General features: G+C 37.1%; 1 protein-coding gene across 1 annotated transcript; it reads left to right on the forward strand.

Moving 5' to 3' along the window:
- Positions 1-7,247: 7,247 nt before the first annotated feature.
- On the forward strand, positions 7,248-9,216 carry LOC118645777 (protein NYNRIN-like). Its single transcript, XM_036287484.1, has 4 exons — positions 7,248-7,392; positions 7,493-7,759; positions 7,868-8,200; positions 9,062-9,216. Exons 1-4 carry the CDS (start codon positions 7,248-7,250, stop codon positions 9,214-9,216), a joined length of 900 nt encoding a protein of 299 aa, XP_036143377.1.
- Positions 9,217-17,897: the final 8,681 nt, after the last annotated feature.

The raw sequence follows: 17,897 nt of genomic DNA on the forward strand, positions 1-17,897 counted from the left end.
AATGCTTTTCTTCCCGCTTATCTGTCATTCTTCCGTCTTATTCTGGCATCTTTATGTATCCACTTTGTATTGATTTTGTAAGAAATTAAACTCAAATTAAATATTTATAATCCATCGATTTGTACAAGACCTATGCCGCACGAAACTTGGAAATGATGAAAGTTTTAGCGACGATTCTGAACATATGTTTTAGTGCAAAATGTACAGTAGATCCAGAAACTTATCTTTTATTCTCGTTTTTAATTTTTGTTTTAGAAATCTCATTATTTCATGTAATTTAACGCATGTTAAATTATTTTTTTTCGTTGACAGCAATGATTTTGTCATTAACCCAGATAGGATAAGACGTCCTTAGGATTATCCTGAATATGTCCTGGGATCTTGTCAGGATATAATAGTTGTATTATTGTAAATATTTTATATAAATATTTTATGTATAAATTTGACTTTGTTTGAGACAGAGTCTCGTTGCGCGCAAACTTTAATCCGGCTCGAAGGACCAAAAAATGTTTGAGACAGAGTCTCGTTGCGCGCAAACTTTAATCCGGCAAGTGCGTAGATATTTATTTGGCGCAAGTGCGCGATCGCGGTAGTTTCCCGCGCTTGTCCCCGGGGCAAGGTTCGCGATAAAGTTGAAGAGAGACTCGTAACGGAAGGCGATCGTCAGTGGGAGACGGACGTGAGTTAACTGTGTGCTCTCCGAGTCGCTCGCGCCTCTCGGGAACCCGAAAACGACGGGCCCGAACGAATCCGCGGAGGATCATTCGACCGACAAACGTCCTATTGGCATGCAATCGATCACTGCTTATTGCCGTGGACGCCTGTCGTACGCATGATCCCCGCGTGCTCGAGCATCGACACATTGGTGTCTATTGTTTCGCAAACACACGAAAGTTCAACGTCGGCGGAACTCTCGCACGATTTTGAACAGACTTCTAAAGTAAGTTTAGAATGTTAGATTCTGTAATAGTATTAATATAAATTAAAATTTTACTCATGTCTTGAGGACATCCTTGGAATGTCTTGAGGATATATGTATTCTAGCTGAAAACGTTATTCTTAAAATATTGTATAAAAAGTTTCATTAGCTACAACATGTCTGAAGATAAACTTAAATATGATAACTGTATAAATACCAGACATTTTAGATAGTACAGAATGTTCTAAGAATATGATATCCTGAAAGTCCTCAGGACATCCTACGACAGTCCTTAGGACATTCTAAAACAATCCTCAGGACATCCTAAGACAGTCCTTAGGACGTCCTAAGACAATCCTCAGGACATCCTAAAACAGTATTCAGGGACATCCTGGACGTATATTAATTTTTGAAAAAGACGGATAAATTAATATAGCAAGTGAGAAATCTTTGAATATCGTACGTATTTCTAGAACGTATTGCAAAATAAAATGTGTAAAAATGTTGACTTCAAAGTCAGATTGAATGTCTACACTTATTGAAACAATGTGGCATATTAACAATACTAAAAAATTATAAAATATGACATTAAATAATTTTTTTATTTTATTTTATACGAACGGAGCAAAAACAGTTTTTTAAATAAGTTATTCCATATGCTATTTCGCGCGCATATGGAAAAATGATTTTAAAAAACTGTAAATCTTAATATTTATTTATAAAAATATAAGTCAACTATATATGTTTCATCGTTCTGACAACATCTATTGTAATGATCTATAACAAATATGCATAAACAAGAAGTACTCATGGATCATCACGAAGGTTTATGATGAGTATGGTCTTCGAAGTCAAGCAACGTCGGCGATGGTTGACACTTGGATGGGTGACCGTTTTCTCGGGTACAGAGATTAAACATGCTTTAACAGGTACGACTGTCGCTTGGCTGAAACATGTATAGTCTTCTTCCTCTTACAAAATTATCGTAGAAATAATTTGAAATTTTAATTTTTTGTTAAAGTTGTTTTCTATTCTCAAAAACTTTTAAAATACTTAGAAATATTTAAAAATGTTTTAAATTAATTGGAATTTTTTATTTTTTAAATTTTTCTGAGAAACGTTTCAATTCTTATAAAAAATCGATAATTTATCAAAAATTCTTTAAAAAATCTAAAAAATCTGACAAAAAGTGGTCATTGTTTGCTATTTTTGAGGATGTCCTGAGGAAATCCTATGGTATTCTCAGGACGTCCGGTGGACTGTCCTTAGGATGTCCTGAGGACTAAAAAGTGGCGCTCGTTTGCTATTCCTCAGGATGTCCTGAGGACGTCCCGGGATAAAATCAGGACGTCCTCAGGATATCCACGAAGTTCATTCTGGACGTTCTAAGGACGTCCGTGTGCTATCTGGGATCCTATGACGGCACCTTTTCTCGTCCAGACTCCGGCTCCTATTCTGCTTCACCAGGCGTGCTCGGCACTCTGATCTTTTGGAGATGAGGATATACTCTTTCTCTCCACCAAGCGTCTTCGGCATCCTCACGCCAAAGGGGTGTTCTCCCGTAACGGAATATTACGACGTGCGTTTTCGACAAAGGCTTTGGTCACCGGGAGACGGGACGTGCCTCATCTCCGTTGGGGGTACCCGACCTAGGTCCGCTAATGCGGACAACCACTAGGATGGGCGTACTTATCCTCTACAGTATTGCGTCGACCGCGTATGTTTCCGACCGCTCGACCGTAATTGTAAAGCATCCATCGAGATGTTTCCTGAACCGTTGTGACCGTCGGTGACGCGTATTATTCGCCTTATTGCGACTAGACCAGAACCAATATTTTTCTATACAGACCAGACCGCGACATGTATATTCCGTACCGTTGTTACCAGATCGCGACGCGTCTTTCCCAAACCGTTGCGACCAAACCGAAACGCGTAAATCGCGTTTACCAAAAGTTAATTCCCGCCGTGGAATTTTGATTTGGAGCCCGACTCATAATTTCGTGTCCGACGGATATCTCTAGATTAAGAAATTTCGATTGATTCGTAAGTCGTGAATACCGATTTATTCCTGTTTCCGTTTTGTTCTAGATTACTTAAACTGTCCCGCTCCTGTTCGGATCCCGCCTAGATTGCGTTTTTTCTTTTGGATCCATCTCATGTTAACCCATTAACGCCCAAGCACACGCATTTTCAACATAATTTTCAGCGACTTTATTTGCAACGTTATAGGTCTATAAAAAGTTTAAAAGTATCATTTCTTACATAAAATTTTATGCTCTTTCAGAATCTATCGTCCAAAGTTGTGTAAAACATAGTCCAAAAAAGTTATGGCGAGTTTTAACCCATATAAGGTTGCCGGATGTAACAATAAAATCAACGTTTGGCCAAGATTGGGCAACCAATTGTCGGCCATGATTCTGCCAGCCAGTGCTGGACCATCACTAGCAAGAGACTGACTTTCTCCTTACAACGAAAACCAATACTTGGCCGATGGTTGACACCCATACATTGCCCGACATTCTTGCGCACAGTACTGGATCAATACTGACTGGCTGCCGACCTGACATAATCTACATAGAGGTTACAATACAACCAATGCTTGGCCAATGCTACGACAATCAATTGTCAGCCAAGGTTTTGTCAGCCAATGCTGAGCCAATACTAGCAAGTGACTGGCTGCCTAACTAACATAACCTATAAAGAATAGTCTGACATTCTAACGTCTGGCCAATAGTTGGCAGTCGTATGTTATTAAAATTCTTTCCGTATTGGGTCAGTATTGGCATATAGTACAGGATTGCAATACGATAGAGTTCAACAGAATAGCATGCAACGTCAATAAAAAACAAATTATGCTGTGACTAAAATATTTTTCAATAACAAATATTTTAGCACTTTACTTATACAGCCCCAGACAGCACAATGACGTTTTAAAAACGTACTAAAAACGTATACACTGGACGTTGTGGATGTATTTAAAACATCCGGATTAGAGCTGTAAACATTTTAAAGATATGTTAATAACGTTCCATGTTACCGCCTTGGACGTTCAAAAAACGTCCATTAAAAAAAAACAGACCAAAATTGAATCTGTTTTGAACATTAAAAGAACTTTTTAAAATAGGCAGGTATAGATAAAATATTGTTACGAGCGTCGCCCGGTATACTCCGCGACTGCGACTCAGCTGTTCCGAAGCCGATCGATACATTGATTTTACCGAGAGCGTTGTCAATTGTCACGCTTTTGGCAACGTTTGTCAACACCGAGTCTAATCTCGGTCTTGAGCTTTGTCGGACGCGTTAATAAAGCTGCTTGGTTTTTAAGTTCAAATGTGTCTTTCATTTCCGCGGCGCGCACGTTAAATTTTTGGGGGCTCGTCCGGGATCCGTTCGTCGGATCCTGTGAAGCGCGCGCGAGTTTAAGAGACAGAAAGTGCGCGGAGTGAAGAACGAGAGAACAGAGAATTCGAAGATGTCCATCCCTCGTTCCCCTGTGGTGACCCGATCCCACGCTTCTGCCGCTGCGGAAGGAGACAGAGCGGACGCACGGGATTTGGAGCGAGAGACGGGAGAGAGACGCGTCGAGACTCCCGTGTCTCCTTCAGGAGCAGCGGCGCCAGAATTCCTGCTTCTTTTAGAGGAACTCCGGCGGATGCGAGAGGAGCAGGCGCAGCAGCAGCGGGAGTTCGTAGAGGCACTTCGACGGCTGCAGTCTTCCCGAGCGACGGAGAACCAGCTAAGTCTCTCCGATAATATTCGTTCGGCCGGGAAAGTGGGGGGCGCGTTGCGTGAGAGCGCTGCGAGTATGGAGGCGTGGGGGGACATGCGGGCGCCTGTCTGTATTAAATTAAAACCGGACACTTTTGATGGAACGTCCCCATTACGCGAATTTTTGACACAATTTTCGCTCATCGCGAACGCGATTCGTTGGAGTGAGTCGGAGAAGGCGGTGGTTTTAGCTTCCTGCTTACGGGAGAAAGCGCGTTCGTTGCTGGACTCCTGCCCCGCGAGTGAGGGCTCTCTTTCTTTCGTGGAGCTTAAATCGCAATTGGAGCTCCGTTTTGGGGAGAGCGAGCTCGCACAAAATTTTTATACTCAATTCACGAATCGGAAGCAGAGTCCGGGTGAGGATTACGCGACGTTGAGCGCGGATTTAGAGCGGAAATTTCCCGGAAAGCGTATTCTGAATGTACACATGAAGTGCGCGACAAAATCGCTTGCTCGCAGTTTATTGCCGCGTTGTCAGACGGATTCGTGAAACGTACCCTTCAAGTGGAGGGGATAACATCTTTAAGAGTCGCGATTGAACGGGCGAAAACGCTTAAATTTATCAATCAAAGCTGTTTTCCGGAAAAGTTTAACGGAAATTTCCGCGCGGAACGGAAGGAAGTTTCTGGACTAAAGGAAAAAGAAAAGAAAAATTTTAAGGGATCGTTTAAGGAAGGAGAACGTAAAAATAAAGAGTGAAGGCAGTGCGAGGCGACCGGGCATTTCCGCGCAGAATGTCCTGCGGCGGGGAAGTCGGGAAATTAAATTTTGTCGGGTTGACTGGGGCCAGCTCGACAGGCGGAGCTCGGACCCCTGTTTTTGCGCGCGACGAAACTGTTTTTGTCCGGAAGCTCGGCGGCGCGAACGCGGTTGCGCGTGATCGTTGTTGCGTTAGCGGGTATTTTAATGGAAAGTTGTGTGTTTTTAGAATTGACACGGGCTCGGATGTGTCGGTCGTGAGCGCTAAGATGGCTGCTTCTTTCGATCAGGAGCGTATTATTTCGTGTAATTTGAAATATCCTACGGGAGAAAAAGTTCCAATAATTTCTCGTGTTTCTGCAACGATTTCTTTGGGTGAATTTTGTATTAATTTGCCATGTTTTGTCGCGGAAATTTGTGACGAGTGTATACTCGATCTGGATTTTCTTTCCCAGACGGGAATTTTAAATGGATTATTTGAGAGCGCCCTTGGTTTGACGGGCAGCAGGGTGGAGAAGCGCGGGCAAATTTGTTCTCGAATTGAGGACTGCCCTGCTCGGCTCTCCGAATCCCTTCGACGAATTTTCGAAGAAAGTTCTTGTGGACTTGAATTTTCGCAAAAGCAAATGTTTTTAAACTTTTTAAATGAATATTCTCATGTATTTTCTGAAAAGGTTGTTGCTGGAAATTGCAATATTTTGTTTCATTGTATAAAATTGTGTGATTCTCGTCCTATAAAACAGGTACCTCGTCGAATTCCCCTTCATTTACAGGAAGAAGTGAATAAAATTTTAGAGGATATGAAAGTCCAAAAAGTGATTGAGGAGTCAAATAATCCTTGGGTCTCTCCAGCAGTTATGGTGAAAAAAAAGGATGGAACTATAAGGTTTTGTGTTGACTTCCGAAAATTAAATGCAGTGACTGTTAAAGATTCTTTTCCACTGCCAAGGATCGACAATATTTTAGACTGTTTAAAGGGGAATTCGTGGTTTTGTACTATCGACTTAAAAAGTAGATATTGTCGTAACAGGTAAGCTTAGATCCTAAAGATCGTGAAAAAACTGCGTTTTCGGTTGGAAACGGTTTGTGGCAGTTCACAATAATGCCTTTCGGTTTTTGCAACGCCCCTGCTACATTCGAACGATTGATGGAAAAAGTATTAAAAGGTTTAATCTCAAAGGTTTGCTTTGTTTATTTAGACGATGTAATTGTTTTCGGGAAAAATTTTGAAGAAATGTTATGCAATTTGAGAGAAGTTTTTTGTTGTCTAGAGAATGCTAATTTGAAAGTAAATCCAAGTAAATGTAATTTCCTTAAGAAAGAAGTTAAATATCTTGGTCATGTTATTTCTGCCGAGAGGGTTGCAACTGACCCTGAAAAAATTTCTTCTGTGAGAGATTGGCCACTTCCCAAAAATCGAAAGCAAGTTAGAAGCTTTCTTGGTTTTTGTTCTTATTATAAGAAATTTGTTAAAGGTTTTGCTGTTGTGGCAAAGCCTTTGTATAATTTGACGGAAGAAAATCGTAAATTTCTTTGGTCTTCTGAATATCAAGTAGCTTTTGAAAATTTGAAACGAGTTTTAACATGTCCTCCGATTTTATCTTTTCCTTCGGGAGAAGGACAATTTATTTTAGACACTGATGCCTCAAATCATGGCATTGGGGCGGTACTTTCTCAATTTCAGGAAGGAGAAGAAAAAGTCATTGCTTATTTCAGCCGAATTTTTAATAAAGCAGAGCGGAATTATTGTGTAACTCGGCGGGAGCTTCTCGCTGTTGTGGATTCAATGAGGTTTTTCCATTATTATCTCTACGGACGGAAGTTTTTGGTAAGGACAGATCATGTTTCTCTTCGCTGGTTGATGTCTTTTCGGAATTTGGAAGAACAACTAGCAAGATGGATGGAACGTCTACAACAATATGACTTTGATGTCCTTTATCGTAGGGAAAGGTTCACAATAATGCCGACGGACTTTCTAGACGTCCATGTCTGTAGGATTTATGCCGGTATTGTATAAAAGTAGAATCTAATGAAGAATCTTTAAAGGAGGAAATTTTTGGACATCTTATCTTTTCAAGTGAGAATTTTCAAGACATTGGCGTGCAGCTCAACTCCAAGATGCAGTTGTTTCTAAAATTGTTCATTTCAAGGAGGCCGGAACTCGTCCAGATTGGCAGGAGATTGCTTTTGATGATCCTTCTTTGAAAATCTATTGGTCTTATTGGGATACTCTATTGCTGATCGATGGAGTTCTTCATAAGAAGTGGATTTCCCCGAATTTGCAAAAGAATGTCTTTCAAATTGTGGTTCCTCGTCAAAGAATACATGAAATCTTAAAAGAAGCTCATGATTCTCCCTCAGGGGGACATTTTGGTGTGAATAAGACACTACAGAAAGTTCGAAAACGTTTTTATTGAGTCTCAAGCAAGAGAGATGTAGAGAATTGGTGTGCTTCTTGTAAAGAATGTGTTGCTAAAAAAGGACCACTGGGAAAAGGAAAATCTCCTATGGAAATCTATAATGTGGGAGCTCCTTTTGAAAGAATACAAGTGGATATTCTTGGTCCTTTACCAACTTCTTCTTCTGAGAATAAATACCTTTTGGTGGTAGTGGATTGTTTCTCCAAATGGCCAGAGGCTGTCCCTTTAAAGAATAAAAGGGCCAACACTGTCGCGAGATCGCTTGTGGATCAGGTGTTTTCACGTCATGGAATTCCCTTGGAATTACATACAGACCAAGGAAGGAATTTTGAATGTCATCTTTTTAAGGAGATGACTTTACTTCTCGGAATAAGAAAGTCACGAACAGTGTTGGGTAGTATCTCTATACATGTATTTAGATACATGTATAGAGATACATTTTGTGTATCTGAACCTGTATCTGAGATACATTTGAATTAGAGTATTTGTATCTGTATCTAGATACAAAACACAGTATCTGAACTGCTTTTCAGATACATTTTCAGATACATTTTCAAATACATTTTCACGTACTTTTTGTCTTTATTGGGAAAAAAATGTTTTTTTAAGGTCATTTTTGATTTGCTATTACTGTCGATAGCGTCATTTAGATTTGCGCAAATAGTACTTATGTATGAAATAACTTTGCTATCTAGTCTATAGAATCATTAGATTTTGTGCATATTACATACATTATTAATATTATTATTATTATTACAATAAAATATAATTTAAAAGACGAGAGAAACGCAAGTTTACTCAACAACTCAACAAACAAATAAAAAATTCGGAAAAGACAGTAAGAGTTCAGCGACAGGTATTTATGCGCAACACAAAAATGTAATCATTTATTTTATAATGCGCTTTTCGTGTTGCGCACAAACATTTAAATTTTTCAGATTTTTTTATTTGAATAATTTAAGAGTATCTGATACGTATCTGAGATACTTTTAAAGTATCTGAGTATCTGTATCTATATACATTTTGATTTGTGTATCTGTATCTGTATCTAGATACATTTTTTATAAGTATCTGTATCTGTATCGAGATACATTTTAAAAGTATCTTATCCAACACTGGTCACGAACAACTCCTCTTCATCCTCAGTCGGATGGACAAGTCGAGCGTCAACATCGCTCAATCTTGAATTATTTGGCAAAGTTTATTTCAGAAAATCAAAAGGATTGGGATCGTTGGATTTCGTTATATCTTTTAGCTTATCGTTCTTCGAAACAAGAAGCTATTGGAATGTCTCCTGTTGAAATGTATTTGGGACAAGATCTTCGTTTACCTCTAGATCTACTTAGAGGAGTTTCCCCTTCTACGGAGGAGGAGAAGGATAGTGCGGGTTTTGTTTCCAAGCTAAGATAGAGACTAGATTCCATTTATCATTTCACTCGACAACGTCTTTCGATTAGTTTAAAGAATGCCAAATTTTGGTATGATCAACGAGCAAGGCGAAAAAACTTTGAGCCTGGACAGCAAGTTTGGTTTTATAATCCACGGCGGATTCCAGGAAGAGCACCTAAGTTGCAGAGTCCTTGGGAAGGACCATGGAAAGTTATTAGGAAAATAAGTAAGGTTTTGTATTGTATACGGAAATGTCCTCGTTCAAAAAATAAAATTGTGCATGCTAATCGTTTGGCTCCTTACGTAGAAAGAAGGGGGGAGACGACATAAATCCGAGCCCAAATGTCAGGGGATTGTTTTCTTTTGATTGAGTACGTTGGGACGCGACTATCGTTTTTTTTTTAAGAAAAAAGTTCTTTTCGTTTTTTTTGTTCTTGTTCTGCTTGTTTTGTTTTATTTTCAGTAATTTTGCCGAGAGGTGCGGACGCATGAGGGCTGCTTCTCGAGATGAGGAGGAAGATTTTATTAAGAAGACTGCCTCGCCCACGGTTTTTTGACCACGGTTTTTCCGTGGGACATTGGGCAAATGCCGAGGCAGGGGGCAGGGAGCTCTTAGAGCGTTGGGTCCGTGGAAGTAAATTCCCCCCCTGACCCCGAAAAAAGAAGCGAGAAGTACACAAGATCGGGCAAAGAGGAAGCTTCACGGCAGGAGAGGAGCACGGGGACGGAAAAGGGAGCCGGCGCAGAAAATTCCGCGTGGGAGTCTGGCCAGCTCTGCGAGGAAGAGTGGAAGGGTCGTCTCGGTTGGACGTGGTCCGGTTGAGGACAGGGAAATCGTCCTGGAAGCCGAAGGGGCCTTCTTGGAGTAACAAGAAAACTGCTCTCCGGATTGTCGGGACGACAATCTTGAAGAGGGGGAGCAGTGTTACGAGCGTCGCCCGGTATACTCCGCGACTGCGACTCAGCTGTTCCGAAGCCGATCGATACATTGATTTTACCGAGAGCGTTGTCAATTGTCACGTTCTTGGCAACGTTTGTCAACAACGAGTCTAATCTCGGTCTCGAGCTTTGTCGTACGCGTTAATAAAGCTGCTTGGTTTTTAAGTTCAAAAGTGTCTTTCATTTCCGCGGCGCGCACGTTACATTTTTATTCAATTTTAATGCAAATCAGTTAAGTTGTTAATAAATGTTAGTAAATGTTAGTAAATGTATATTTGACGGTATTTATATATAGTTCAATCTTTATTTAAAAATCATAAATGCACTGTGCGCGCGAGTGCCGGAACCGCTCAGAGTTGAGCGCGGAGGGTTTGTTGCGCAAATCCGGAGACTCGCTGGAGGAAAGGATGAGCACAAAAAATGTAGACCACTCAGAAGTCGTTTTGTTTAATTCACAGTTTTATTGGTAATAACACACACAAAAAATGTCAATGTATAGTAGTGCTATAGTGACCGTGTCACGGATCGCGATAACGTTCGGGAGCGACAGATCGTTTCGGATAGTCGGAAATCTTCTAATCGAACGCTCGGTTCCTGCCTATCGTCGTTGCAATGGAAATCTTGCCGGGCGCGTGTCAAAACGCCCTAACGGGACGGAAATCTTGAGCGCGAACGAGACGGAAGGATTGATCACGAGGCAGACGTTCGATCGCGAACGCGAGATCAATGTCGCTTCTCGGAAAATTAGCACCATGCACTTCGCACTCGCGATCCGCGACAAATCTGCAATACAAAAGAAGGAAATCTTAAATTCAAAATAAGTTGAGTTCAAGTTTGATACTTGAGACGAGGAATACCGCCGAATAGCGGATGTGTTAGAGTTTTAGAGAATGCGAAAAGCCGAAAGAAAATTGTGAATTGCTTGGCGGGCAAGAGCAGGCGCAAAACTGACAATTGGTGATCGCGTCGAAACGTAGTGCGATCCCTAAATGCGGAAAATCATGCGGTCCTCCGATGACACGCACGGACTCACAGAGTCACGGGTCGTGTCGGGAGCGAGTGATCGCTATGTTAGCGTTCGCTCATCGCCGAAAGCCGTTGACACGGCACGTCGACGACACGCGAGATAAAGCAGCGAGAACTGGTGTTTAGAGCTCGAGCTCTAAACATGCACACAATGCAATAATGTTGATCATACCCAGCTAGCCAGGCCTATTAAAATCACATATCGTGAAAGCTTTATAGCAAGGATTGTTTCAATTTTGACAATAATTTTATGACAAGTAATTGTCTGTTGCTTTGTTTTCTAAAAGTTTCGAGCAAATTTACGGCAAAAGTTTTCATCACACGATGCTGCAAATAACAGAGAAAGACTTGTACATAAATATTACGTATAGAAATTACAAGATTTGTTCCGACACGATAAAATGCAAAATTTAAGCAAATAACAGAGCAAACCTTGCTACACGACATGACGATAAATTTATGGCAGAAACAGGAAATCTTGTTAAGCACAGAATAACAGCAAATTAGTAGCAAGAACAAAATAAAACTTGCCGAGCATGCTTTCGCAACAAAATTGCGACAAGGTGTGTCCGTAAACAGCTTAGTTTTTGTTGGCAAGGCTTGTCGCAAATAGTATGACGCACATTTTATGCAAATAACAGGGTTGCATTATCGGGTTTTAAACTTTATTTCTGACTTTACTATCTATCTCGAGATGGCGCATTTCTCGTGAAAAAGATTTACCTACTGGATTAATAAAAGGGATTCGTCGAGAACAGAGAACCAAGTACGATTGCACCATTCACATTTGATATTGGACTAATCAGTCTAATATTTTATTTTTGTTGATCTAAATTTCGACAATATTTGTTCTGTTCTTGCCACAAATTTGTTATCATATTGTGTACAGCAAGGTTTGCCTTGTTCTTACTGCAAATTTGTTGTTATGCTTTACTAGCAAATTTTACTTTGTTATTTGCATAAAATATGCGTCATACTATTTACAACAAGCCTTCCCAGCAAAAGCTAAGCTTAATGCGGACACACCTTGTCGTAATTTTGTTGCAAAGGTTTGCTCGAGTTTGCGGCAAACTTCGTGCAAAGTTTGCGTCATTTTGCTAGCTGGGTTATTGTGTTTCGAGTCAAAAGGATAAATTTAAAAATGATATCGAGACTTCAAAACAAAACGTCAAAATGATTCAAGTCACTCAAGTAACGTCAAATGTAAATCGCAAATTTGTAAAACACAAATTAATGGACATTTAATCAAGCTGCAACTAGACATTGGATCTGATATATCTATTTTATCAGAAAAGAAAATGGTCTTTGTTGGGAAAACCAAAGGATCACTTACTTTTCATGTTGTATGTGATGCGTCGGAAAATCAGATTAATTTTAAGGATTTAATTGCGAAGTAACTTTTAATGAAATCACCAAAATATTTCAATGTTTTATAACATCTAATTCAGTTTTAAATATAATGAGTCTCGATTGATTTGCAGCTTTTGATTTATGGAACTGCAGTTTAAATAGTTTTTGTAATAAAATTAAATGTCAAGCAAATCCGACAATAGAACACACAATTTGATCTATCTTTATTTATAAAGAGATGTAAAGAGGTTTTCTCTTCTCAATTAGGAAAACTTCCTTTGCCAGATAAAATATTTTCACAGTTTCAAATTGTAAATATTTCACTAAATTAAATTTGTCTAACACTTTTCTGCAAATAGAAATTGATGAAGAATCTAAACATTTATTAACAATCAATACTCATCGCAAATTATTCGTATATAATCGCTTACCTTTTGAAGTAACTAGAGCTCCGGGTGAATTTCAATCAATCATGGATTCAATAATTTCTGGATTAAAAAATGTCTTTGCATATATCGATGATATTGTCGTTGGTGGAGCAACAATTCAAGAGCATAATCGTAATTTATCTCTTTTATTGGAACAAATTATGGATTACGGTTTCCATCTTTGATTAAAGAAATGTAATTTCTTTATAACTCAATTCTTTATAACTCGGTTATATGATCAATGGACTAGGATTACATTTAGATCCTGTTAAAATTGAAGTAATCAAAAACATGCCTGTTTCACATAATCTCACTATATTACGTTCTTTTCTAGGAGTCATTAATTATTATTCACGCTTCATATCAAATGTGCACATTCTTAGGCGTCCTTTGGATAATCTTTTAAAGAAAGATTCTAAATGGAACTGGACACCTAAATGTCAGGAATCTTTTAATCAATTCAGAAGAATTCTTACTTCAAAACTTTTACTCACACATTATAATCCAAAATATGAGATAATTGTGGCAGCAGATGCTTCCAATGAAAGATTAAGAGCTTGCATTCTTCACAAATTTCCAGATTATTCCATCAAGGCTATTAGTCATGCTTCTCGAAGTCTCACTGAAGCTAAACATAAATACAGTCAGATAGAAAAAGAAGCGTTAACAATCATATTTGTAATTACAAAATTTCATCGAATGATTTTCGAAAGAAAATTTATTCTTCAAACGATCCACAAACCTTTACTTCAAATTTTTGGAAGTAAAAAAGGGATTCCAGTTTTTACTGCCAATCGACTTCAGCGTTGGACACTTCAGTTATGGTCTTACGAATTTAACATTGAATATATTAAGACATCAGAATTTGGTCACGCGGATGTTCTTTTAAGACTTATCAGTCATCAACAATGTCCTGAAGAGGATTTCGTTGTCGCTTCAGTTCAATTGGAATCTGATTTGTTTTCAGTCATTAACGAATCGTTTCAATCTTTGCCAATAACCTTTCAGCAAATCAAAGATTCGACAAAAGAAGATGGTGTCTTACGTAAAGTAATCAGCTTTAAATTCATAGCCACAGAATATTGATTCGGATTTACAATCTTATTACTGTCATAGAAATTCTCTATCTGTGGTACAGGATTGTTTACTTTTTTACGACAGAATCGTGGTTTCAGTTCAATTTCGTCAACAAATTCTGAAACAGATTCATAAATAAAAGTCACCCAGGAATTGAGAGAATGAAAACTATTGCTCGTTCTTATTTCTTTTGGCCGAGAATTGATCAGGAAATAGAAGAATTTGTTAGAAATTGTAAAAATTGTGCACTTTCTGCGAAGACACCAGTCAAAGTACCATTATCAAATTGGTCTCTTCCTTCAAAATCATGGCAAAGAGTTCTTGTGGATTTCGCAGGTCCTCTTAACGGAGAATATTATTTCATTTTAATTGACGCATATTCAAAATGGCCTGAGATTTATTCAATTCAACAAAAACAATTACATCTCAGCAAACCATTAATATTCTTCAAGAAATTTTTGCTCGATTTGGTGTTCCTGAAAGTTTCTGATAATGGAACTCAATTTATTTCAGAAAAATTTCAGAACTTCTGTCTAACACAGGGGATTACTCACCTTCGTACTTCTTCTTTTCATTCAAGTTCAAATGGACAGGCAGAACGATTTATCGACACTTTTAAACGCGCACTATCAAAAATCGAAGAAAAGGGGAAAGTCACGGAACATCTTTGGACTTTTCTACAATATTATAGGTCTACACCTAATTCAAATGTTCCAAACAAAGTTTCTCCTGCTGAAGTTCTATTTGGAAAATCAATTCGAACAACTTTAGACCTTTTAAAACTTCAAGAGTCTACGACTCATCAATTTGAAAAAAATAAAAGGCAAAAACAAAAGCAAGAAGAACAATTCAACCGGAGATACGGAGTTAAACCCAAGACTTTTGAATCTAGAATGAAAGTTTACGTTCAGATACATTTAAATAATAAATGATCTTGGATACCTGGAAAAGTTATTGAAAGAGTCGGAAAAGTTATTTACAATACATTTGTTGATACTCGAAGTCGTCTGGTTCGTGCTCATGCAAATCAAATAAGATGGATCAAAATAGATGGATCAAACTTAGATATGATGATGGCTCTCTTCTACAGGAACAAGTTCAACTTTCTCTCGAAATATTTTTAAACACTTTTGATCTTGAAAAAAATCAAGAGGATTTTCAAGAGAATTTTCAAAGAATTTCCGAAGATCTTTTCCTTCACGAAAATTTACAGCAAGAATATTCTCTTCCTCAAGAATTTCAAGAAACTCTAAAATCGGAAGTTCAACAAGAGTTTTAAGATCGAAGTCAAGAACAACAATCACAAGTAACACAAGAATTAGAAACTTAACAAGAATTACATGATCAAGGACAAGAGCCTGAAATTCAAGAACCATAACAGATTAATCCAGTTAGGCGATCTTAGCGCCTCCGACGTAGTCCGACAAAGTTTTAGTCTTAGGTGCTGTCAGGGTTCTTTTTAATTTTATAATATGTAATATAAACTATAATATATGTTTAAAAGTATTTATTAAAAAAAAATTGTTTTATTTGAAAACTGCTGTCATTTTAATAATATTAATAAAAAGGAATTAAAAAATCTCTTGATATGCATTTATAAGTTCAATAAAAATATTTGAAAAATCTTATTAGATGTACACTGCCCGTCAATGAATCGCAGGGTCTTGCAGAAACCCCGACTTACCGACCTGATTTACCCGAAGGGTAAATGGTAACAATGAACGCGCGCGCACTTTGGAAAAGTGCACATCAAAAGAGATGCATTAGCAAAAACGTTGAATAATTAAAAAACGGAATAAATAACTAATTATTTGATTTGCAATCTTTTTTAATTTTAAAAATGTGGATTATCCCAGGTAGCAAGGTGACGTTAATACGACGTCAATAATTCGTCATTTAAGGTCGCAGACGTCATGTTACCAAATTAAGACGTAATAGTATCGTCATTTTTTGACCTATTAATTACATCAGTCATTTATCCATCCTACAACGTATTTCCGACGTCATATCTTGACTAATTAATAACGTCAGTTAATTGATCATTTTACGACGTATTAATAAGATTTTATTAGTGATTAATTACTGACGTTAACTATAATTCTTTGTAATAATTGACGATTTGACCTCAAATGACAAATTATTGAGGTCTAGTGGACGACACCTTGCTACCTATAACTATCATTATTTAAAGATTGGTTAATAAACAACATTATTAAAATTAATATAATATTTTATATAATTAATACTATCAATATTTTAGAATCATCCCAGGCAGCACATAATATTTATGATAAATATTTATTAATATTTATTAATATTTATTTTTTCAAAATATTATATAAATATTTTACACATATTTTATATATATACGAAAAAAAAAATCTTTATTCAACATATTAAAATATAAATTAAATATTTTATGTAATATTTATGATAAATAAAAGATAAAGATTTGTATAAGTAATATTTTGTAAATATTTATAAATATTTCATAAATATTTTTATAATATTTATGATAAATCTTTATGATTTGTCAAATCTAAGACCACAAAAATATTTATAAAATATTTAGATAAATATTTATAAAATATTTAAATAAATATTATAAATATTTTATAAATATTTTATAAATATTGCGTTTTGTCTGAGGTATAATTTAGCTTTATCAAAAGAACAGAGCAAAAACATATTTCTATAAGTTATTCCACATGTTATTTTGCATATGTAAAAATCAGGAAAAAAACTGTAAATTTATATTTATTTATAAAAATATTAGTTAACTATAAGTTTCATGTTTCTCGCATCTATTGAACCGATCTATAACAAATATGTATTCATGATCATCAAGTGTTCATGGATCATCACAAAGGGCTAAGTAGCGTACGATCTTCGAAGTCAAGCAACGTCGACGGCGGTTCAGAGTTGGATGGGTGACCGCGGAAGTTAGGCAATTCCAAACGTGACTATGGTGTGGTGGGTCGTGATGCTTGTTGAGAAACAACGTAGATTTTTTTTTACGTTATAATTATGTTATTTCGATATTTTCATAATGCAAGTACTGCATATATAGGACATGTACCCAAAATATTTTCTAAAACGTCAAAATAACGGCTTTTACTACCTGGGATAGTCATAAAAATGACGTTAAAATGTCGTCTTTATTAAATGTAACCTAAAAACTTATGTTTTTTCATAAAAATAACAATAAAATACCGTCAAATGTACGATACTAGCTTCTTGAAAATGACGTCAATAATATGAAAATAATGACGTATTTTTGACGTCAATATATGACGTCGTTAAGATGAGACAAATGTACGTCAGTTTTACGACATTTAGACGTCATTTTATCTCGACATTATGACGTCTGGTTCGTCATAAAATGACCAAAAAATGCCGTCAATTAGACGTCACCTTGCCACCTGGGATATTATAACATTTGATTATTTGTATAAATATGTATTTTGTAACATGTATTTCGAATTATAGATCTATCTAGGTAAATATAAATAACAATATATGGAAAGAAAAACACACAAGGTAATGGGAAAGAATTATTTTATTTATCACAGTTAAAATTATTAACGTTTATTAAAAATATTGAATTGATGGAGTGAATCTTTGTTGAAAATTTTGATGGTTCTGAAAAGAACCGTTTAAAAAATATTTAATAATCGGTCCAATATCCCTCTCGTGCAATGACTTGTTGCAATCGATTTTGTATCGAGCCGTTAAGGTTTTGAAAATATTGAGGCTTATGTCGTAAGCCTTCCCATACATTTCTCGCGTGCGCAATCAGATTTTCTTTGGTTCTTTTATGACCACAATCCCATGAATTTGCTATTGTTCCCCAAACATTTTCAATTAAATTAAGATCCGGGG

This window comes from Monomorium pharaonis, chromosome 5 (assembly GCF_013373865.1).
Source record: "Monomorium pharaonis isolate MP-MQ-018 chromosome 5, ASM1337386v2, whole genome shotgun sequence".
Lineage (NCBI taxonomy): Eukaryota > Metazoa > Arthropoda > Insecta > Hymenoptera > Formicidae > Monomorium > Monomorium pharaonis.